The 23,544-nt window shown below is 41.9% G+C and overlaps 1 protein-coding gene across 3 annotated transcripts in view; it reads left to right on the top strand.

Annotated features, from left to right (window-relative positions):
- The window catches only part of nfatc2a (nuclear factor of activated T cells 2a), a 29,314-nt gene extending 6,748 nt beyond the window's left edge, over positions 1-22,566 (top strand). For 2 of the 3 annotated variants that reach the window (XM_050066195.1, XM_050066193.1), the window contains exons 4-10: positions 2,110-2,312; positions 2,441-2,613; positions 5,535-5,675; positions 8,511-8,566; positions 8,695-8,827; positions 8,994-9,716; positions 20,360-22,566. In XM_050066195.1, coding sequence (XP_049922152.1) covers positions 2,110-2,312; positions 2,441-2,613; positions 5,535-5,675; positions 8,511-8,566; positions 8,695-8,827; positions 8,994-9,716; positions 20,360-20,415 — 1,485 coding nt within the window. In that variant the 3' untranslated portion in view covers positions 20,416-22,566. The remainder of the gene's footprint in view (positions 1-2,109; positions 2,313-2,440; positions 2,614-5,534; positions 5,676-8,510; positions 8,567-8,694; positions 8,828-8,993; positions 9,717-20,359) is intronic. The other variant, XM_050066194.1, reaches the window with a different exon arrangement.
- Positions 22,567-23,544: the final 978 nt, after the last annotated feature.

Here is a 23,544-nt window from a genome sequence, read left to right on the forward strand (position 1 = left end):
CCGCAGCAGTAAGTTGCTTAGTGTCTGTGCTGGCTCTCCTACTGCTTCTCCAAACTGGGGCGTGCCAACTGACATCTACTATGGATAAGTGCGCCATACAACCCCACTTCAAAAAATCTGAACTGTCTCATTAATAGGAAAAAATACCCTCTGCAGCTCTATTAGCGTTAGAAATACATCTGACTTTAAATACGCTGTGTATTTCTCGGGTAGTAAGACTTACTGCAGTGACGTTTTCTGTCGTTATAATCATCTCTCATAAAGGTTAGTGAAGTAGTGTTTGTTCCGTCCCTCTGCACTCAGTTCTCGGGTATATTCTATGATAAAGGTTATGCACTAGACTGTTTGCACAAAAACAGCATTTAGATGCAAGTTGATGCTTTGTGGTTTTTGCAGGTTTCCTCAGGAGGCACTCTCAGGTTAAAAGTGACATCTCTCTTTCTCTCTGTCTCTCTTTCTATCTCACACATCACATCTTCACCTCTCTGATATGCATCAGTCAGGCTGGATGTTTATGACAGCTTCAGTCCTGCTAAATCCGTCATCCACTAATGAAAGAGCTAGTGTGAGGCTGTCTGCCGGTCTCTGTTCAAGGCTGCAGAGAGAAGACTTTTACATGTGGGTCTGACACTGATCAGATCAGATGCAAACAGCATCTGGACAGGCACAGTTAGAACAAACAGCTTTCTTTTCATAAAACTGGGCTGTCTGTTGTACACAAGATGCAAATACTTTTGAAATTTGAGTTACATGACCAGAAAAAAAACTAATACCATGACCTAAAATTTCCAGACATTGCACAGCATCGGATGAATAAACACTCCTGCTGTTGGATGATATAATTCAAGCTTGGGTGTTTTGACACAGGAAACAATATGGTGGCTGGTTGGTAACAAAAGATCGCGTATTACAGTTAAAGGTCCAGTGTGTAGGATTTAAGTGGAATTTATACTTCTGCGCCATACCTGCTTTGATGTAGAGCTTACACCGTAGCCTGACATGCATTTTCCCAGAGATGTAACTACGTGTCGCAGCAACGCAGAAGCTGAAACCATTTCCCTCAGTGAAAACAAAGCTTTTATTTACTTTAATTTCACAGATAAAAAACAATAAATTGTGAAGACAATAAAGCCTCCACAAAAATAGCATTTTAAGTCTTGTGTGATTTATCCTGGCTTCATATGAGCAGAGGAATTTTTTTGCTCATTGCTAGGCTAATTTAAACATTGTAGAATGCCATAGGCTTATGCTAATAGCATTAGCTTGTTGTATTTGTGGGGAAAATGTAAGTTATAATGAAGCCGATTTCTTGTACTTGTGTTTGGAATTGTCGCTATTATTAAGCCATGTTTAACATGTTTAGGAGGTGTTAATAGTGTTTAGGAGGTGTAACTGCAGCGTGTGTAATCACCTCAAAATAAAAATGTAAGTGTTACCATGGAATGAGCCATTTACATCTACATAGGGAGCAGGTCCCCGTTTGCGAAGCTTGCCATGTTGCACTGACATGTTTCTACAGTAGCCCTGAATGAAAAACCAAACACTGGCTCTAGATAGGGCCATTCGCATTTTCACCTCGGCCATCGTAGTTAGCAGCCCCTCCGTGACGAGCTTTGTCATAAAAACACTTATTTTTACATGAAACTACTTTATTCAGAGGAACCAGGAGAAGTTTCAGCTGGGTGCAATCTGCAGTCTTCACCACTAGATGCCACTAAATCCCCCTAAATCTTACACACTGTCCCTTTAAACAGTGAGCTAAAGTATGTTTCTGAAAACATTTAAGGCGAGAAGAAGGCAACGCTGTTACAGAATCTTGGTTCATATTTGATCATGATTTACTGTCATATTTTATGTCATAGAACAAAACGTGATAGTCTCTTAAGCTTGTGTTAACCACAGACCTTAATTCAGTCATCTAACCAAAAACCGATTGACTTTGAGAAGAGGGAACTGGAAATGGTGAAATGCTAACTCATTTCTGGCTTTCAGGACTAATTCCTGGGGCACTCTATAATGAGTAGCTTGAGCATTAGCCATAGAGCCAACAAATATCCCTTTAAGTGAAGTAAAATAAAAAGTTTGTTTCATGACTTCTTGTGTCTGCAGTTACACGGCTACAGAGGCAAGGAGCCGCTTGGCCTCCAGATCTTCATCGGTACAGCCGATGAGCGCATCCTCAAGCCCCACGCCTTTTATCAAGTCCACCGCATCACTGGCAAGACAGTGACAACCACCAGTTATGAGAAGGTTATCCACGGCACCAAAGTCCTCGAGATCCCCCTGGAGCCAAAGAACAACATGAAAGCAGTGTAAGAAAATCATAACGTGCATTTGATTTCTGAGTGATTCAACATGTTCTCATTCAAATGCTTTTTAACATACATTTTCCATATCTAGTTGTGCTTATATATTGAATATTCATATTCGCTTCCCACAGAATCGACTGTGCCGGGATCCTGAAGCTCAGGAACGCCGACATCGAGCTGAGGAAGGGCGAGACGGACGTCGGTCGGAAAAACACCCGCGTTCGCCTCGTGTTTCGTGTGCACATACCTCAGCCTGGAGGACAGCACGTCTCTCTCCAAGTGGCCTCGCATCCTATCGAGTGCTGTAAGCAGCTGCACATAACACACTTTTATTATTATCATCATCATATTTTTTTTTTTACCTCGTTAAAAAACTGGTTTGATACAATGAAGGGTTTATGAATTCCCCGCGTCTGTTTCCTGTTGAGGTCAAACTGCTGATTTTTTCATCAGTTAACAAAACTTCATACAAAATAAACATTGTAAAAAAAAGTAAGCCGCATTTAAATGAGTTTGGAGCTGGGCTGATAGTCCAGAGTCCGGCACACAAAGATGTCTTTATGCCACCAGGGCTTCCATCCAGTAGGTGGGCGCTGCATGTTTCAGTGTCTGTGTATCTGTTTGTATGTGCGCAGTAGTAAAGTCTGTGTTTGGGTACATCAGTACATGTGTACACAGTGTTATTAAAGCTGTCAGTGTAATCAAAACTCAAACAAGGAGGCCCTTTATCTGGCTTTGACTAACACCCTGTTCAAGAGATAGCATTCATCATATCAGTGTATCAACAGGCTGCTCCTGTCTTTGTAAAAAATCATGACGCAGAATATGATACCATTTAACAACCATCGTTTCCCGTGTATTTTCCGATCACAGAGAGGGCAGAACAGCAGTTAATACCTGTGTGTCGTAAGATGAACTTCAGAACAATAGCCAGCAGTGAAAATCAATCATGTGTAAAGTTGCTTACAGCGACACCTGTGACACGTCTGTCACGCCTGTTGATAAGCAGACTGTGTCATCGATGGTGTGTTTGAGGAAGCAGGGCCCCTGCTGGTGTCATCCTCTTTGTTTTATCCGCTTGTGATGTCGTCGGGGGAACAAACTTGTTCAAAGGTCAGGGGGTTGTTTGTCGACAGCTCGCCTCAGTGAGTGAGGAGTTTCAGCTGAGCTAATGGCTGATAATAAGCTACAACATGAGAGAGCAGCACTGAGATTAAAGGGATAATTTGGATCATTTGATGTCGGGTTGTATGGGATACTGTAACACTACAGTAGATGTCTACACTTCTAGTTTAGAAAAGCAGGCAGGAGTACTAGCATGGAAGCTAAGCAATGTAGGCGGCAACAAAATTAATTTCAGCTATGTAAAAAATGTATATCAGTTTAAGTTCACACTATATTTTGAATATTTTTACTGCTATTCCTGATGGGGAACTGAAGCTGTTCAATCGCTCTCCTCAATACCAGACTCCATTGAGAAAAATAGCGATTTAACATCGCTGAACACAGGAGCTGCTGGGCGACCACTGCCATGGTCACTTATTTAGTTTATGTAATTGTGTAACTTCGGTGATTAAAAGGATTAGTTCGGATTCACCAGAGTCCCACACTAACACAAACAAACAAACTGATCAAAGCAGCTGTAGAGGAGCAGCTCCTGTGTTCAGTGAGCTAAAATGACTATTTTTGTCAATGGAGTCTGGTGGCATTAATATAGAGCATAGATGGGGAACTGAAGCTTTTACCGGACTTCCCCGTCAGAACAGGATGTCTGTGACAAGGTTAAGTGGTGAAAATATTCTCAATATAGCATACACTTAAACTGTTATTGATTGTTTAAGGTGGAACTATTTGAAGGCGGCTAAAAATGCGTTTTTGCTGCTGTCCCCATCCACAGCAGTACATTGCTTAGCTTCTGTTTCTCCAAGTGCCTCATACAACCCCACTTCAAACAAATCCAACCTATCAATTTGACTTTTTAACATACCCTATACCCCTGTATTCAAACCTTTTATTCCTATTCCATCAGATGTGCATCATTTTATGCATATTTCAATAAAAACAAAAATCCGCCTGACATATTTGGCATCTTTAAAATCTTTAGGATCTCCACTAGAATTGAAAATAAAGTCCCGTTTAACTGCAGTGACATTTGAAGCATCACATACAGTAGGTAGTATTTATTGCAGCTCTGTGTTATCAGATTGCATCAGACTGTCAGGCGTTCCTCTTATTTTTTCCGCTTCCTGAACAGTACTTTACTGTATATAGACCATAACAGCCTCTTCTGGTACCTGTCCTGAGTTGTGATTTGACAGATTTGTGTTGCTGCTTATTAAAACTGAAAGCAGGGGGGGTTGATTTTTGAATGACTCAGCATCACCTTGTTATTGTAAAACGTAGTCACTTCTTGGTAATACATTGTTTGTGCACTTGTGAGGAATCAAAACTTAATCAAGCTTCCAGTGAAGTGTTGCTTTATTTCGTACTGTCGTTTAGGCTTGCAGCTAACGATTTTCATAGCCATTAATGTGCAGAGAACTTATTTGATTATACAATTAATGGTCTATAAGATATCCAAAAACAAGGTAAGGTAAAACTTTAATGTCCCTAAGGGGCAACTGGAGATACAGACAGTAATTATGAGTACAACAAAACAGACGGTACAATACATAACACACAGAATCCAGTCTCACACACTGTCAGGGGTAAATCATGGACAATTAGTGGTCACTGCTGGTTAAGATAAGTGATTGCAGACAGGACAAAGGACGATCCGTAACGCTTAGTGCTACATTTAGAGAGGCAAAACCTCCGCCCTGTTTGAAGCATCTGAAACTCGACATGGAGAGGATGTTGAGAGTCTGAGACAATAGACTGAGCTTTAGAAGTTGTTCTTGTTTTTAAGGCTAAGATTACCAAACCGACAATGTTAAAAGACAGAACAGACTCTGAAACTGCCTGGAGGTGACGTCTTCAGCTGTCTTGTTTTCTCACCAACAGTCTAAAGCCAAAAGATATTCAGTTGACATTGAAATTAAAAGGAGAAAAGCATTATGAAAACAGTAGTTTTTCTGTCAACCGACTAAACGATCAATCCACTAATCATTTCAATTCCACTACAGTTAAATGCTGGTTTATGTGTTAAATGTTTCCATATGTGAGTGTGTGTGACAGCAGATAGACAGTGAATGTAACACGCCTCCCCTCTGTGTGTGCCGACAGCCCAGCGTTCAGCACATGAGCTTCCCATGGTGGAGAAGCAGGACATTGACAGCTGCTCAGTTCTGGGAGGCCAGCAGATGATCCTGACTGGGCAGAACTTCAGCTCTGATTCCAAGGTCATTTTTTTGGAGAAAACCCAGGGTGAGTGGCACCGAATCACATCCTCCCCCGCACCACTCACAACGTTTTATAGATATTTTGCAACAATAAACACATACATTGCCCAGAAACCTATTACTAACCCTTTGAAACCTTCAGGGTCTGTGCATCTGTTAGTTCTGCTATGACACAACACAGTGTCACAGTAACACCACAACACCAGTGATAACAATGACTCATAGGTATTCATGTCAGTGTAACATGTTCATAGCTTTCACATTTCACCACCAGCTTTGTGGAGATGGAGACACATGAGTTATTTGCATGATCCAAATGATAACACTGCAGCCTCACTTCCCTTTGCCCTTTTCTCCCTCGCTGACATCCATGATGTCTTATCACTGCTCAGATGAGCCTTTTGTTGTGTGATGAGTAGTTCTGTGTGTCATGTGTCATGTCACGTATTTGTTGATGCCTTTGGTTGACATATAAAGAAAGTTTTCGTCCCCCAAATGACCCTTTGTGTGTTAAATAATTACCCTGTGTTATGTTGAAATCAGGAGGAACACTTTGTCTTGCATGCCTCCTGTGAATGAAGAATCCAAAAATTGAGAGAATTCTTGATATCTTAGTCAAAGTCATAGCAGTCCGTGTCTAACAACAGCAAAACTACATCAAAACAGATGTTTACGAGCTTTCACACAACTTGTGCAGTATAAGTTAAGTCTCATTTATTCTGTTGTATGCTCAGTACTTTCTGACAAGGGACTGAAATGAAAGTTATGCTCCCCTCAAAGCCAGACTCCTTTGACAAAATCAGTAATTTTACCCTGCTGAACACAGGAGCTGCTGGTCTACTGCTGCCTCGATCAGTTAGTGTTTTTGTGTTATTGTGTGGCTTTGGTGAATCCGAACTTAGTCTTTAAAACACCAAAGTCACACAATAACACAAACAAACTACAGATTGAGGCAGTGGTGGACTAGCAGCAGCTCCTGTGTTCGGCAGAGTACAATTACTGTTTTTGTCAGTGGAGTCTGGCTCTGAGGGGAGCATAGATAAGTTTCGCTTTGACTTCAGTTCCTCATCGAAAAGGGACGTCTGTTTGGGGGCCTGAGCATATGATGTGACCGATGAGAGTTGGGTTATACTGCATGAGTTGTGTGAGAGTTTGTAAACAGATGTTTTGATATAGTTTTGCTGTTGTTAAACGTGGACCCCAATCACCTCAATTCATCAAGAATGATCTCAGTCTTTGGATTGTTCATTATACGTGAAGGCATGCATTAAAAACAAAGTTTTCTACACATATTCAATGTAACATGGGGAGAGTAATCGATAAACAAATGATTATTTTGTTGGTGAAGTTTTCCTTTAAGTGCATCTGGATGGAAGGAAAGTATTTATTTTTATGTCCATTCATGGCAGGGAAATACAGTTTTTTACCTCCTATTATATAATGTTAGGTTCTGTTGAAGGTGGACGGTTATGTTAAAATACTTGTCTGATATTGTGACTCACTGACTCCACTGCTGTCTGAGTGCTTGGCTTTTTAAATGCAAGCTCTCCACAGGCAACCTCAACTAAAACTTGGACCCACATGCCCCGGCTCCTTTCCTTTTTGTTTTTTCTCTTCTCCGGGGTTCCCTGCCGCTGTGTTACGACACACCACAGTAATGGATAGTAAGACAGAGACGGAAAAAGAAATCTTACGAAGAGGGATTGCCATTGTTTTGGAGAGTTTCTGTATGACACAAAGTTCTGGACCAGTGCAGCTGTGAAATCCCTCTGAATGAGAGACAGCTGCCTCTGGCTGGAGCTCCCCTGGCTCCTGTGCTGCTTGGACAGGGAGGATTGTATGGAGGGAAGGAAAGCTTCCCCAGCCAAGTCAAGCCTTTTCTCGGGCTCTCTCTCCAGCTCTTTCGCTCCCCCCTCCTTTCCACCTCCACACACAATTATCTCCACAGGGAGAACAAGAGTCGGGGTATCCCTGAGAGTAGAATTGCAACAAAACGCAAACAAACACAAACGCCAAGAAAGCAGTAGTCATCACGTTTTTGTAAGACGTGGAGAGAGTTGATCATAAAAATAAAGTTTAGAAAAAAGCAAAGAAAAATTGGCAAGATGTGTGGAATCCCCCTTTCTCCTGCTGACTCATTTAAGCCATGTGTTTTTAATTTGACAGAGGGTTTCCCACCTACAGTAACATTCAAACAGGGCTCACTGCGGCACATGTCGGATCATGTGTTGGGGCAGATGGAGTTTACATTTACCAGCACATTTAGTTTTCTACTTTTTCACCTCAACGTCAGCTTAAATGTAAATGTGATGAGGTGTGATGTAACATTACATAAACCGTAAAGACGTGGAGCAGAGCGAAGCCTGCACTTCTCATCACATCCCAGCTAATGTTGTGTTGCAGTCAGCGCTGCATTGGAGGGCACTCAGGTGTGTCTTTAACAGCCACGTGTCCTTCTGATTAATGGATGACTGTACGTTTGTGCGGGACCATCTCCACCTTTAGATGCCCTTGGTGGTGTTAGAGGAAGTGGTTTTAAATGTGATAATATCTACATGCACAAAGAGGCCTTTTCTGTCCACATGAATTTGGAATCAAATGGGTAACATGTTGCCAGTAAGACCTTACGGTGGCTACAAATCTATGGTATATAAGTGTGTTTGAATAAGGGAAATGAAATGAACACAAAAAGTGTTTTGAAAGATCTCAGAAAAAAGTGATTTCTCGATTGTTTGGGATTCAGCATTTTCCAAATTTACAGGCTCGAGACATCTTGAAACAATCAACCTTACTTACTTTACTGCAGAGTTAATTACCACATAGTTTAAGACTCGGTTTTCTCCTTCTCTCTTCTTTCTAGATGGGCAGCAAATCTGGGAAATGGAAGCAACAGTGGACAAAGACAAGAGCCAGCCTGTACGTGTAATATACGACTGTTTGTATCATACCTGTAAAACACACCAAACGTGTCAGTTGTCATGACTTAGTGGTTCAGTTCAAACAAGAAGCTCAGTGTCAGTAAATAACAGAGCCCTGTCTTGTAGAGTATGCTGTTTGTGGAGGTGCCGTCCTACCGAGACACGTCTGTCTGCCACTCTGTCAAAGTGAACTTCTACGTCATTAATGGCAAGAGGAAGCGCAGCCAGCCTCAACATTTCTCCTACACACCACTGGCATGTAAGAATGCTGCTCAGCCTCTTTGTGGTATGCTTATATTAATTACACCGTGGGATGTGGATGTAACATAATGATGATGTTACACGGAAAGTCTCAGTAGGAATGGTTTAAAGTTCACACGCCCTCCTACAGAGTGTTTATGTTAATAGTATCTTTGATTTTTCAGCTCCATCCATCAAGACAGAGCCTATAGACGAGTATGAAGCAGACCACATGGGCTTCGCCATGCCTCAGATTTTGGGCTTATCCCCTCATTCCTACTACCACAGCCCACGCAGCGTCCTCCATCCAGACAATGGCCTGGTGTCCGGCATGGCCTCCTGCCAGCGCCTCAGCTCCAGCCTTCCAAACCAGGATGCACGTTTCCAGCAGCAGAGCCCTGCCATCGTGTACTCCCGCGGGGGGAAGAGTCTGAGCGGCAGCCCTGGCCTTTATCATCAGACTGGAGGGATGATGCCCGACCCCCACCGGTCAGTCCTGGTCCACACGGGCTCCCCGGCTCAGCCTGTGGGTCCAATCGGTGCAGGCCAGCACCCTTCCATCATCCAGTTCTCCCCCACCAACCACCACCTGCTCCGCGGAGGAGACCCTCAAGCTCTCAGTGCTCCGCAGCCCGACAGCCAGCAGATCATCTACTGCGACGGATACTCCCCACAAGCAGCCGGCGCCCACTCACCCACCACACCCCCCCAGGCCCAGACAGCGGTGAGCCACCCTCAGCACTATCCCACCGTGATCCAGCAGCAGCCCTACGTGCAGAAGGGGCAGCAGCAACAGAAAGGCCGAGCTCCACCTGGCACGGGGCAGATGGAGGCTCCAGGAGACGGACAGAGGAGGGTGACGGTCAAGGAGGAGAACTTGGACCAGGCCTACCTAGATGATGGTGAGTGTAAGTTAATGCTTTTATACTCTGTGTGAGTGGAAGCTTGGTGTGTTCAGTGTGTGTCTTTATCAGTAAAGGCAGACGAGTGATGGATATGTGTAATTCCCCTTTTTTTGAAAGAGACAGATGAGAAGAGATTTGACTTTTCAGAAGAACAATTCAAGGATATTTACAGTATGATCTACGTGCTATAGTATCGCTCTGAACAAAGCCAAAAGAAAAGACTCACATTGTTAAAACAATCCTTGCCAGGAGGTGCAGTTATGTTCCACTCAAGGTGGAAATAACAGGGATTATGAGTCATATGTTTATACTTACTCTTGTCAACCCCATTACCCTCTGACAGAATTAATGTCAGGCCACATCCAGCAGCAGGCACAAGGTTGACCCCCGTCCTTACTTTGGAGTTAAAGGTTCTCCAAACTATATTATTACAATAAAATGAAGTGGTACATTCTTTTCTATTCCTCAGTCTGCGTCAGCCAGGTGAGCTGTAAAGGCAGCTTGAGGTCGTCCTCGCGTCTTTCATTCAACAATGTTCATTCTGCCGGTCGCAGGGGTTCGTCTGGCACTGCCACACATCAGGAAATGAGCTTTTTTCTCTCTCCTGCATTAAAGACAGAGAGGGAGGGAGAAAAAAGTGTCACTCTCCTGACCGCCTGGACATGTTGACACTGTTATGAAGTGAAAAACAACTTCCATGGCAACCATTGTCAAACAGTGGAACGGGCTGCCTGGGAGAGCTGGGGAAAGCCTCTTTGTTTGTTATAGTTGGCCGGGGCTTCTCCTTGGCCTTATGCCCCTCGATTCTGCGGGGGAACCCACCAGAGGATTAGCTTTTTTTCCGACCACGGGATTCTGCCAATCTGGCACAAGAAATTCCTATTTGCAGCTGCTCTCCTCCAGAAATCCAGCCTGATCCCTGTAAGATAGCGGGAGGGCGGAGGGTAGTTCGCAGGAAAAGGGAAGGGGCTGCGTGTGTGTGTGTGTGTTTCAATGGAAAAATTGAAACGAAGAAAAAGGGCCAGCAATGGAATTTGTGTTTTTTGGATGGAACTTGCAGGGTTTCCCTCCGCAGTAAACAGCAACAGGGCTGTGGGTTGGTGAATTAACACGGAGTCAGAGGAACAGTCAAACTGGGCCTCCTGTTTGATCCTCCCATCATCAAAAGGTGATGACGACCGGTCGGCTTCCCAGGGTGCCTCTGCATCTTTGTTCAGATTTAATTTTAATTTTAAAAGCACATTAACTTCTCTCTGGAAATCTTGTAAAAACTAATTGTAGAATTAGCAGTTACTTCATTTTAATCGCCTTCTTTTATCCTGAGAACTGCAGGCGATTTTATTATTTTAAAACTACAATATAATGATTGCCACCTCTATTATACTACATCCCTAAATATTAAGACCTTATTCATAAGGCATTAACAGTTTTCTGCCCTTTGCCAATCTTCCTACAGGTGATAAACCAACTACCCACATAATTGTTGGGTCTACTTGTCAACACTTTAATAAGGGGAAAATAAGGGGGGACTTCCCGATATTTCAAACATTGCGAGAAGATAAGCGAGGTCAAAAATCCCCTCTGTGTTTGACTGCAAAGGTGTCAATCCTGACCACAAAACAATCATTTAAGTTGGGACCATCAAACACATTTTCACCAAGTGAGATTGTCAACATTACTCATCGAGACATGTGTTTCAGTCTGTAGTCATTTTTTGAAAAGAGGGTGATGCCACATCCTGGTATCGTCACCGTCTTGTGGTCGTTAACTGTCACATCTCAATATGCCTGAACTGTGTCAACCTGAGTGAAGAGTGATAAATGAAAGTCAGGTATTTGTCTTTGTGCCAAAAACTTGGCTCTCAATCTCCCACGCAGACGGCTCGTATCTTCAACCCTCACACAAGTTCCCATGCCTCCTGTTGGTGGGCAAACAAGATGAGGGCTGTTGATAAATAAATACAAATATCAGTATCATCAAAAGATGCGTGTTGGAGCCTGCCTTGCTTTTGGACCAAAAAGGTCAAGAATGTTGGCATGTCTAATTGCGTTCCACATAGTTGGTTTACTGAAAACAGTAAGAGAGCCACTGGCGTAGCTTACAAAGGCTGAGAGTGACAGATTTAGTGGGTGTGGAATAAAGCCCAGAGGCAGTGGAGCAGGTGAAATTGTTCCAGCAGGTAGAGATCAGGGCAGGAGAGATAAAGCACACAGCAACAGCCTGGTGGACACGCATTAGTCTCAGCTCACTTCCATCCCATTTAAAAGGCCTGATCAAATACACAACTTAGCTGTATCCAGACGGGGCTACAACTGCAGTGATGAGCACATGACAACTGCTTCAAGACACTTAGCGTTTGAGTTGTTTCAATAAGTTTTGTCATACATGTGGATTTTTGTTTGTCAGCCTCTTTCAGGTATTCTAAAAAACACCCACTCATGTCCATATTTACAGTGCAAGATTCATCAGTTGCTGGGTGTGAGGGTAAAAAAAATCTTAGATGCATCTTGAGTCTCTTGAAAGATTTTGTCTTGATGCAGAAAAGTAAATAATTGGAAATGTAAAACCCAAGCCTTAACTTCATGATCACCTGTAACAATTTTGCAAGACCAGGCTGTACGTTCCCTAAAGCTGAACTGATTGGATGGTGACACGTAATGGATGGAAAATGTTCTCCAGTGGCATTAATAAAAGCTAATATAAGAAAATTCATCTCTTTATTTTAATTATGGCTCATTACAAAAATGCTGTTTCAAAAGTAGCAAGTAGTCAAATAGTGAGATAAAATACATCTTGTATAGACATCATAAATTTTGATGCATCAATGTGCATCGAAAATCATTTTATAATGACACAGTAGCCCTCTGAATTGGGCTTGAATTGTGAGGTTGCTGTACAGTAGCTGTTCCTTCACATGACATAATGTTCACCATACCATGTTCTAGGCATGTCACAAGTAGCGGATACCAGTACCAGTGAAATTCCACGATTCTCGATACCCAATTCTTAAACATACACTTCATTAAAAACATCAAATTCAATTTTATTTAAATCCCTGATGATATGCTTTGAAGGCATAGTAGTCTTTTTGGGTTCATGAGATTTTGTGGGCAAGGAAATATATTAATATAAAGCTTACAGCAGTGGTTTCCAACTGGTGGGTCGCGGTCCAAAAGTGGGACCATTCCCATTTTTGCAGTGGGAAAGGCTGCGGGTCCATTCTGAAAGGACCGCAAGTGACTCGTGATGTCGTTGCACTTGTACATGTAAGATGTGATCGATGGTCTTTGTGGTAGGTTCTTTGTCCCGCCCCTCCTCCATTCCAAAAGCCAACAGTAAAAAATGACATTGGGGACCACAGCGTTTTAACCAGAGCAAGACATTTTTTGGAGTAAGACATTTTTTAACTCTTGGCGACCAGGAAAAAAAGCCAAAAGTGCAACAGTCAGTGCAGAAAAAATGCTCAGTGCCTCGTCATGCTGCTGGCATTTGTAGCAGTGTGTTCTTGTTGCCATCTTCCGCATGTTGTTGGTGTTCTTCTGTGCTAGTAGGCGTTCTTCTTCCTTTGGCATTTAAATGTCATAGTGGAAAACCTATAGCCGTATACTTTGCCCCAGCAGGTCTGTAAGAACTGCATCCCCGGTACCCAAGGTTCTGAAGAAAAATGAGTACCATCACCTTTTCAGAGTTTTGGCTTTAACTTGGTACCAAAGTTTCAGTTCTCATGGCATCTCTACCATGTTCACCACCTTCATTAAGTGTGTTAGCACTGCTAACATTAGCTAATTAGTACTAAATGGAAAGTGCAGCTGATGGGAATGCCATTAGTTTTGCAGGTATTGGACAAATTTAAACTTTGACCTGTTGGGGCCACTAGATGAAAAGTACAATTCATCCTAAAGGGAACATCAATGTGTGGACCAAATATTACAACAATCCATGCGAAAGTTCTCAAGACCTTTTATTCAAAACAATACATGTCAACATCATGTTGGCTTTAGAGGTAAAGTCAAAGGATCACCAAATTTTTAGACAATTCTCTTCAGGCTGGGCAGTCTTGTGCTGACTCCATGGATGAACAGGTTGTCTGACAAACGATTACAAGATTTCGTCTTTGTGAGGTGTAACCACTGTACATCAAATAAGCTGGACTGTATGGGTCCATCCACGTCCCAACCCTCACCAACGGTCATGAGCTCTGGGTAGTGCCTGAAAGAATGAGATCGCGGATACAGGCGGCCGAAATGAGTTTCCTCCATGGGGTGTCTGGGCTCAGCCTTAGAGATAGGGCGAGGAGCTTGGACATCTGGAGGGAGCTCGGAGTAGAGCCGCTGCTCCTTCGCGTTGAAAGGGGTCAGTTGAGGTAGTTCGGGCATCTGATCAGGATCCTCCTGGGCGCCTCCTGTTAGAGGTGTTCTGGGCACGTCCCACTGGTAGGAGGCCCCGGGGCAGACCCAGAACACACTGGAGGGATTACATATCTCATCTGGCCTGGGAACACCTTGGGGTCCCCCAGGAGGAGCTGGAAAGCGTTGCTGGTGAGAGGGATATCTGGGGTGCTTTGCTTGGCCTGCTGCCCTGCGACCCGGCCCCGGATAAGTGAATGAAGATGGATGGATGGATGGATGGATGGATGGATGAGGGAGCAACTCAAGTGAGTTTGTTTGAGTGTGTTTGCCAGCTAATTGCCATTAATCTGCCATCCATTTTTACATGTGGGTCCATGGATTATTGACTCACTCTTGGAGCCAGCCTCCTGTGGCCACTACAGGAACTGCAGTTTTTGGCACTTCTTCGTTGGCTTCATTTTTCAACCCTGGTGGTTCCTACTTGCGTCCATTGAAAATGTCATGGCAGTTAATCTCATAGCGTAATTGTTGCGATATTTCAGTCTGGACCAAAGTACTGACTGACCTACCAACCAATGTAGATATTGCCATCTCCAGAGCCATGCTGTGAATGTGGCTAAAACTTTCTTCTGGAGTTTATTTGAAGCAGTCTGGGTTAATCAAATCCTGTGGGTATCTTCCAAAGTTAGTATTCTTAGTGTGAAATTCTCTCATTATGTTCTCAGGAAGAAATTTTTGTGCTCAGAAAGACCATAACATAGGAAATACCCAGTTGTTTCAACTCCGACTGCTGAAGTCCCCAAGAGGCTTCAAGTGAACTGTGGAATATATTTCTGCACAGAGGAGTCTTCCATTGAAATCAGTTTAGAAAGGGACTACAAGTGTGGAGAATATGAATAATAACAGTAGCCAGTAACTCTTTCACTCTACAATTAGATGTGTGAGCATTGTTTGAAGACTTGAAAAAATGTGAGCGCTGACACACCGGATCTGTGGTTAGCTTGGCGGTTAGCTGTGAATCCACTCACTCTACTTGCTCTTTTCTCTCTTTGGTTTTTAGCTTCATGCTTTCATTACAATCCCTCATCAGCCACGGACGCACTGTGCACTACACACAAACACATACACTGTATTAACATGCAAATACTTGCAGACACACAAACACACACATTCCAGCTCGCAGCAGGCAGTGTGCAGCGACTGAGTCAGCTACTGTACAGGGTGTCTCTCCCTCTCTCCTCTCACAGTCGGTTGGTAAACAGTGCAGCTCATTGGTGCGGATCTCAGGAGCCAGACACTCACCTATTGAACAGACTAGCCCGAGTGTTCCCCGGGCCAGCCTCAAATAGCCGATCCGTGCCAACCCTTCATTAGATTCAGTAAAGCCCCACTGTATGTTGCCCCACTGCGGCGCTCCTGCTGCTTCTCTGAGCTTGTTTTATGCTCAGGAAAAATCCTGTGGCACCGTTGGGGAGATGAAAGTTTCTTTAAGGCATTAGGTGTCAGAGGGAATTCCACTACAGACTAAAATAAACAGGGCTGCTGATGTTGTGACGACAGAAGAGCACCCAGTTTGGCTGCTGCTGCAGTTTTTGCAAGCCTCAGATGCTGCTCTGGCTATAAAATGTGCTCAGTGTTGGGCTGCTGTAACGGCCTGTTTCTCTTTGACATCTGCAAATGATCAGATAGAAAAAGAGACAGACAGAGATTGGTTTGTTGCATGAAGGAGGAGATCGGTCTCATTGCTTAATTAGATTTAACAACACTTCACTGGAGTGGGTGCTACGTCTAAATAATGTATATCCATTAATTCCTGTGCTTTAATTAACACCTCCTGACTGCTTGTCTTAATGGAGCTCTCTATGATATTCAGAACATATCTATGATTCAGAGATTGTCTGCACATAGCTCTCAACTATGAGGTAGTTGAGACAGCAGCTAGCCGCTAACTGTGCTAACAGCAAGTACAGTTCTAACAATGGCTACAGTGCTGACACAGGTAGCGGTTTTAACAAGAGGGGGACCAGAGAGTGGGTGCTTCGATATCAGCTGTAACCGCCACATGAGCAGGGCTACCCGTTGTTGTGATGGGCCACAATTCTGAAGCCATGTCAGCCCGAAAAATGTCCCATTGGACTTAAAGCCCATTTCTAAAATCATCCCAAAAATGAATGCCCCTTGCTAGCGGCTATTTGACAGCCTAATCGCCAAAAAAATATGTTTCGATTATTCGTTTCTCTAAACCACAAATTCATTACAGTTGTCAACAGTGCTGTGGTAAATGTGTGGTTAGGTTACGGCCCAAAAAACACTTGGTTTTGGTCAGGAAAAGATCATGTTTTGGGTTGAAACACTCACATGTGGTGATTCAAAAGTCACTGGAATAGCAGGGACAGGTTGATATAGAAAACACCTGCGTTTGGTGGCTCAAACACTCCTCGGGAACGCCGCAAATGTAGGTAAAAATACTGGGATCGGTGGCTCAAATGCAGCTGGAAAACTGAAACTAACTGTCGGAAGTGTGTATTTTCAGAGAAACAGGACTTCAGAGCAAAGAGGATTTGTTTTAGGGATAACAGGCTGATGAAGAAATTTACTTTAGGACCAATAGGACATTTTTCTGACTAACAGGGCTTCAGGATTTTGGGCTGTTGGAACAATAGCACAGTGCAGAGCAGCGGCAATTAGCTAGCTACCTAGTGGGAAACAAACACAAGACCCACATGCACTAGTAGGGCTCGGCGATATGACCAAAATCTCATATCACGATACAGGTCATTTCATATCCCGATAACGATACATATCACGATATAGCACACATTTTAATCCAATGAATAAAAAGTCATGCAAAAGATGGACAGACTCCAAATGACGAAAAATATTGACATAAAAAGTGTAATTTGGGTCACAACGATATAAACGATAGAGCAAAATACGAAACGATAGACGTTTTTCTCTCGTCACATGATATATATCGTCATATCGCACAGCCCTATGCACCAGCATGCATTGGCGGCCAGACCGTCTTCCACAACAAAGAACATAGAAGCTTGAAATAAAAAACACTCATAGATAACATCAGTGTGACATCATTTCCTCCTCAGGACACCATTCGTCAAAAATATCTTTACACAGCAAAAAGTGATTTGCTGCTATATGAATGCTCTGAATATCATACAGAGCTCATCTAAATAAGAATATCACCGAGCAACAGCTACTTTTTTTAGCCAATTTTGTGGCAAGCTGTTCTGTCCTCAGTCTCTTATCTTTTTTGAGATGGTGTTGTGTGGGTGAGGTGGTGTCGGATTTTATTTTGCATGTGTTTTAATAGTTGCACCCTTTGCCTCGACACTATGTAAATCATGTCTTTTAATAGAGCACACACAAGCCAACTGAATAAAGTTCTTGTACAGTACTTCTAAAATTAGGCAGTGCAAGGTAGCAACAACTAGTATTTTGTACAGCTGGTGGTTCTTTCAGTGATGAATCATCCGAGTATTATTTTTTATTATTCACTCATCCCGTTGAGTTTAAGGGAAAAGTTCGAGCCTTAGCCTTCTTGCCAATAGGCTTAGTTATGGTAGCTGCACTCTTACAGCTAATAGGCTACAGCCAGTGGCCAAGTGGCTTAGCTTCGCATAAAGACCGGAAATGGGGTAACATGGAAACAGCTAGCCTGACTCAGCCCAAAGGAAGGGTGTAGGATTTGTTTTTTACATTGGTGGGGACACGTGACACGGGGAGTCCTCCACCAGAAAACTTTGAGTATCAAACACTTCCTGTTTTCTGGTAGCCTAATTTTTATGCACCAATTTGTGCACTTTCTTCCAAAACATATGGTGTAAATTTCTTTAACTGTGTCAAAATAAAGTCTTCTACTTTAATGTTTTCATATTTTTATTGGATATGTTCTAAATAAACACAAGCCAAGCTAGCTGTTTGCTCCTGTGTAAATCTTGATGCTAAGCTAAGCTAATCAGCTGCTGGCTATAGCTTCATAATTAGCGTACAGAGAGTGTAATTGATCTTCTCATCTAACTCCCGACAAGGAAGCAATTAAGCTTAACAAGAAAATCTTTTTAAAAAGTATTAAAACTACGATAAAATGTGTGTCCCAGTGTCTTAACTCACATTTACCCAAAAGAACCACCAGTGCTGATATCCAGATTTTAACACGAACATTTTTAAACTTTAGTTGAATAGCAGAATCCCAAAGTGTAGCCCGTTGCCATGGCTACAAAATCCCAGTCACGATATGTGCTCTGTAATGGCTTGGTTGCAGGCAAAAAGCTTTTTTGGCCCACTTTGAAATACTTATATTACTCATCGACCCTAATGAGTTCCCCGAGGCATGGTGGAAGCAGTGGCACCAGCGTATAATGTCTCCGAGTGCCAGTGTACACAGGCACACACACAGTAGGCTTCCAGGCCCGGGCTCCCAGATAAACACCAGAGCTCCACACAGACGGTGTGGCATATCTGCACACATGACATGTCACACATGCTCACCATTCTTTCCTGCTCAAAGCAGAACTACCTGTTGAAATATGACCGTGTTTAAACAGAGGTGAGCAGCCACAGGTAGCTACACTTCCTCTTCACTTTGATGTCAGTGGTTGTTTTATCTGCACAGACACAGCAAAGCTTCAAATCCTTACAGATATCAAGAATCTCTATACAGAAATACAATATTTTGTTTCACGCACCCACCTGCACATCATGATTCTATTTTTAGAACCATGATGCTAAAAGTTTCCATTTCAACCCCCTTCCTCTTCTGTTGATGTGTATACACACACTTTTTATCATCCAAGCAACAGGGAGTAATCACGTATGGGCTCTTGCATAGCTCTACCTCTAGTGGTTACTCAACATTAATGCAGCCTTTATCTGCCTTTCATCACAGCCCTCACAGAAATGTCACAGACTACAAGGCAGGGGTTCTCAACTTGTTTTGCCCAGGGGCCGCTTTTGCAGTATGACAGGAGGCCAGGGGCCATTTATAATATTTACCACTAAATAATAAATAAATTGCTTGTTTTAAACCCTTCGTCCTCACTCATCTTCGCCAAGAGGCAGAACCAATGTCAGCAGCCTCCTGCAGGTCAAGTGTTCACAAGCGCACTTCTTGAATTTGAGGACATTTGGGGCTTAGCTCTGACCTCTGTCGGGGGTCTGGGGGACTCCTCCCTTGGCAGTTTTTTTGGAGATTTATAAAAAAAAAAAAAAAAGCTCTATGTTGATGCTTTGTTAATGCACTCTGGGGATTTTTTTGTACTCTGAATGCAGTTAAGGTGCCAGTGTGAATCTGTGTATTTTAATTGTGAATTAGAAAATGGTCAGTGGACCATGGGCACCCTATCACTGGCCAGATTGTTGAGTACACCGCTATAAGGCCTCCCTGTCCAGAGATTTTCAGAATTCTAATCAGTTTCACTTTTTAACCTCCTGTGACCCCAAGTCCTCAAATGAGGACATTACATTTTGGGTTTGTTACATCTAGTGGAAGCAAAAGCACACTAGTCGTTGTAAAAATAAGATGGCGGCCACCTCTGCCAACTCAGTTTACAGTCAATACCTAATCACGTTTGTGGTTGAAACTTTTTATTCATCCTTACTAATATTTGTAGTTTGATATGACAAAGATTCGACCAATTCTTTTAATAGTAACAAGCTAAAACACTGTTTATTAGCAAGTACTCATTTGAGGACATTGGGACTTTATTGTTGCAGCATATCACACAGTCAGATTAGGTGTGACAGACTGTTCTCACAGAAAAAAGGACATTTCTAGCCTAAAATATAAAGCGAGGAATATTTATAAAGAGCTACTTGGAAGTCTGCTTTTTCACAGCCATGTTCAGGCATTGAAATGAACAGTTTTATACTTTAATACACACTTGACTTTTAAAATAAACCCATTATCCCAAAATGAGGACTTTTGTTTTTTAAACGACTTACTGTTCAAAGACAATGCTCTTTGCTTTTTGCAATGCTTTCTTGTCTCGTTATTTTATTAACTTTTATTGTATATTACAGAGTTGTTTGATTTTATGATCTATGGATACATTGCCACTTGTTTTTTGTTATTTTAATGTGTCTTGTAAGGTGTCCTGGAGTGCTCTGAAAATAGTATTATCTTTTTTAGGGTTACCAGGTTCTACTTATCCCACATAGCTAGGAGGTTAATTTTGGCACACTGTTTTGATATGTGTTGTAATATGTGTTGTTGTATTGTAAAATCACTGAGATTGATTCTGCCTCTGTCTAACGTCTCCCCCTTTCTGTGTTTTACAGTGAATGAGATCATAAGAAAGGATCTGACGGGCGTTCAGGCCAGAGGGCAGACATAGAGGAGGGACGCGGGCAGGAAATGACAACATACGTCCCCCTCCTCTTCCCCCTCCCTACGTTCGACACACACACACAGACACAGACACACACACACACACACACACACACACACAGTCTTCAACCTTCCAGCGAGGTGACGCACATCCACCAACAATCAAACCTTCTCTTCCTCATTTTCTTTACCTTTACAGATAGAAATATCAGCCCCCGCCTGCTGTCTTTGCTTTGGATATTTTCCTGCAGTAAATAGTTTCATCTGGCAAACAGAACGATTCATTCGACCCGTAGCGTCTGACACCAACACCCAGCTGGTTTCCAGTAAACCGACGAGAAACAACAGGCGAATGTGCCTTATCTTTTAGATTTTTTGTGGTTGGACGTTTGGATGCAGTCTCTTTTTAACAGAATATAGAGATAAAACAATTAAAGCATTAGTCATACTGTCCAGGCAATAAACTCATGCCTGTGTGCCTCATACCAGTGAATGACGGTTGCGTAGCGGTTTCAAATTTATGACATGTATTTTTGAAGAAAACCGGTTTAATTTCATACCAAAAATTCAGTCCAAAGTGTCAAATATGTCTCGTGGGCGAAAGCTTGTCACCTTTTTGTTTGATTCTTCTTGCACAACGTGTGTGTTTTATCTGTGTGTACCTTCATATGCAGTTTTACATGAAAGGATTGTCCTAAGCTTACATGCTGATCATCTCATTTTAAGTGCAGTTTTCCAATTGAAGTGAAGCGCACACTGCCTTAACCATATACAAATGAACTATTGTGACGCCTCCTAATATGCACTGTTTTCAATAACAGGGGGTCCATGTTATTACTTTTTATATAATATTTGAGTCATGTGAATAATGTACCATTTTATATTCGTGAAATATATATTGCATTATATTCAGGTTATAATGCCAAAGTGGCTTCGCGCGGGCCTGTCGTGCTACAGCGATGGCCCGAGTCTGCATTTTTTAAATGATTTAAATGCTCGCGTTGATTTTTTTTTTCATTCAATCGTGCATTAAAAATGATTTAAATATGTTGCTCTGCCTCATGCAAGCTGAAGTGAGAGATTTGTACATTCAAATTTAAAGGTTTTCTTGCTTTTTTAATCAAATATTTGTGTCTATTTTATTTGTACTGCTCTTAAAGTTGATTGTAATAACATCTGTGGCTGCTTCCACAGTCCAAAACAAAATATTCCAAAGCTTATACTGTGTGTATTGTTTTGTGTATAGTTGAGTCTATCCATAATGACAATCAGTATACTCAAAGCGACATGCATGCCTATGCAGAAGCTTCATGCTTGCGGATGTAAAGAGCATACATTTTATTTTTTGTCAGCGTCATTATACTTTATACACACTGTCAGCACAGTGAGGAAACACAGTGTGTATATCTCGTGCTAATACAGCTTGTAAGTTGTAGTTTAAAACAATATTTTTGTAATATTTCACTGAGTGAATTGGAGTACATTAAAAGTGCCAAGTGCCATTTTTATGATTGTAAAGAGAAAAATCTTGCAAGTGAAGCGTATAATAGAAGTAAAATAGAAGGCTGAATCTCAATTTCTAATGTTTGATATGGACCTATTTGATAAAAATAAGATTTTATTTTGTAATATTAGTAAAGCTAATATTGATCTATTAATGATATTTCTCATTGAGCCAGTGCATTTGACATATCTTGAATGTAATCTATATTAAATATTTTTCCCCTTTTCTGTAAATATTAGATACAAGGTGTGATTGTCCATGTGTTACGGTAAAGTTTAAGTAGACTAAAATAGAAACAATTTGTTGTGTGTCATTTACCTGTCTCATGTGTTTATAGTACACAATGTTATCATCATATCTTTTATGTTTTATTACAATGTACAACTTTTATTTTCTCTGAAGTGAATTATGATACAATACCAAAAACCTTTTAAGTGTCCCCTCCTTTTATTTTTCTTTATGCATTTGTTATTATTTTACAGTCTTTAAAGAAATCATCGATAATGAAAATGTTATTAATACTGTCTTATTTTATTTTCTGTGTTGATGGTTGTCATGTATTTGTTTCATTTTGAGTCTACTTTGTGCCTCCTTTAAAAAGTCTCTGTTTCATGCTATTTTTGTATCCTTAAAAGTAGCAATAAATAACCATATACATCATGATTGTCCTTGTGCTAGTGTGTCATTATTGTGCAGTTATTCCCATGAATGAATCAACAGCTGACAGGCCTTTAAAGGGACAGTTCATCCCCAAATCAAAAATACATATTTTCCCTCCAGTGATATTTATCAATACAGATTGTTTTACTGTGAGGTGCAGAGTGTTGGAGATATCAGTCGTAGAGATGTCTGCCTTCTCTCCAATATAATTGAACAAGATGGCACTCGGCTTGTGGTGCTCAAAGCGTCCAAAAACTCAACAGCAATGAGTTTTCCAGAAATCATGACCTGGTTACTCAAGACAATCCACAGAACTTGTTGTGAGCAGCTTAATTTAGGAAGTACTTCCTTTCTACCAAACCACACCCGTCAAATGCATCACTGCGCAGAAGGTGTTGGAAATTGGAAGCGTTGAAAGATTTGGTGCGGAAGTCGGAATTTCTGAGTTCCCAGTCAAGAAAATTCAATTGCCATGCCCTCTGGAGTCAGATTTCCGACTTGGGAAGTCACCTCACTGACCCTGTCTCGTTTTGCACAATATGTACAAATTGCTGGTGACATACAGGCTGAATGTTTTATGTAGGAAGGCGAACTTTATACACACTGCGACTGCGTGACCAATCACAATCAAGCATCTTTCAGAAAACAATAGGGACGCTTATTACTACCTCATAGTTTCAGTGAGACAGTGAACACATCTTACTTATATGGAAGCGTATTGCATTCACTTGACAAATAAAAAAAAAGCCCTGTTTTTCTGAGTATTTTTTTCTGTTTTTCGGAGTATTATTTTCCCTGTTTTTTGTGGTAATAAGACGAGATACTTCAAAATCTCGCTAGAAGCTCCCACCTGGCACCTGCAAGTGACCCCTGCATCCATGGTGACTCCTGCTCATGGATGTATTTTGCACCCTTATTGATCCCGTAGTTGAAACTGTGGAGCAGGAGCCCAGATGCAAAATACATCCATGA

Source organism: Epinephelus moara, chromosome 16 (assembly GCF_006386435.1).
Source record: "Epinephelus moara isolate mb chromosome 16, YSFRI_EMoa_1.0, whole genome shotgun sequence".
NCBI lineage: Eukaryota > Metazoa > Chordata > Actinopteri > Perciformes > Serranidae > Epinephelus > Epinephelus moara.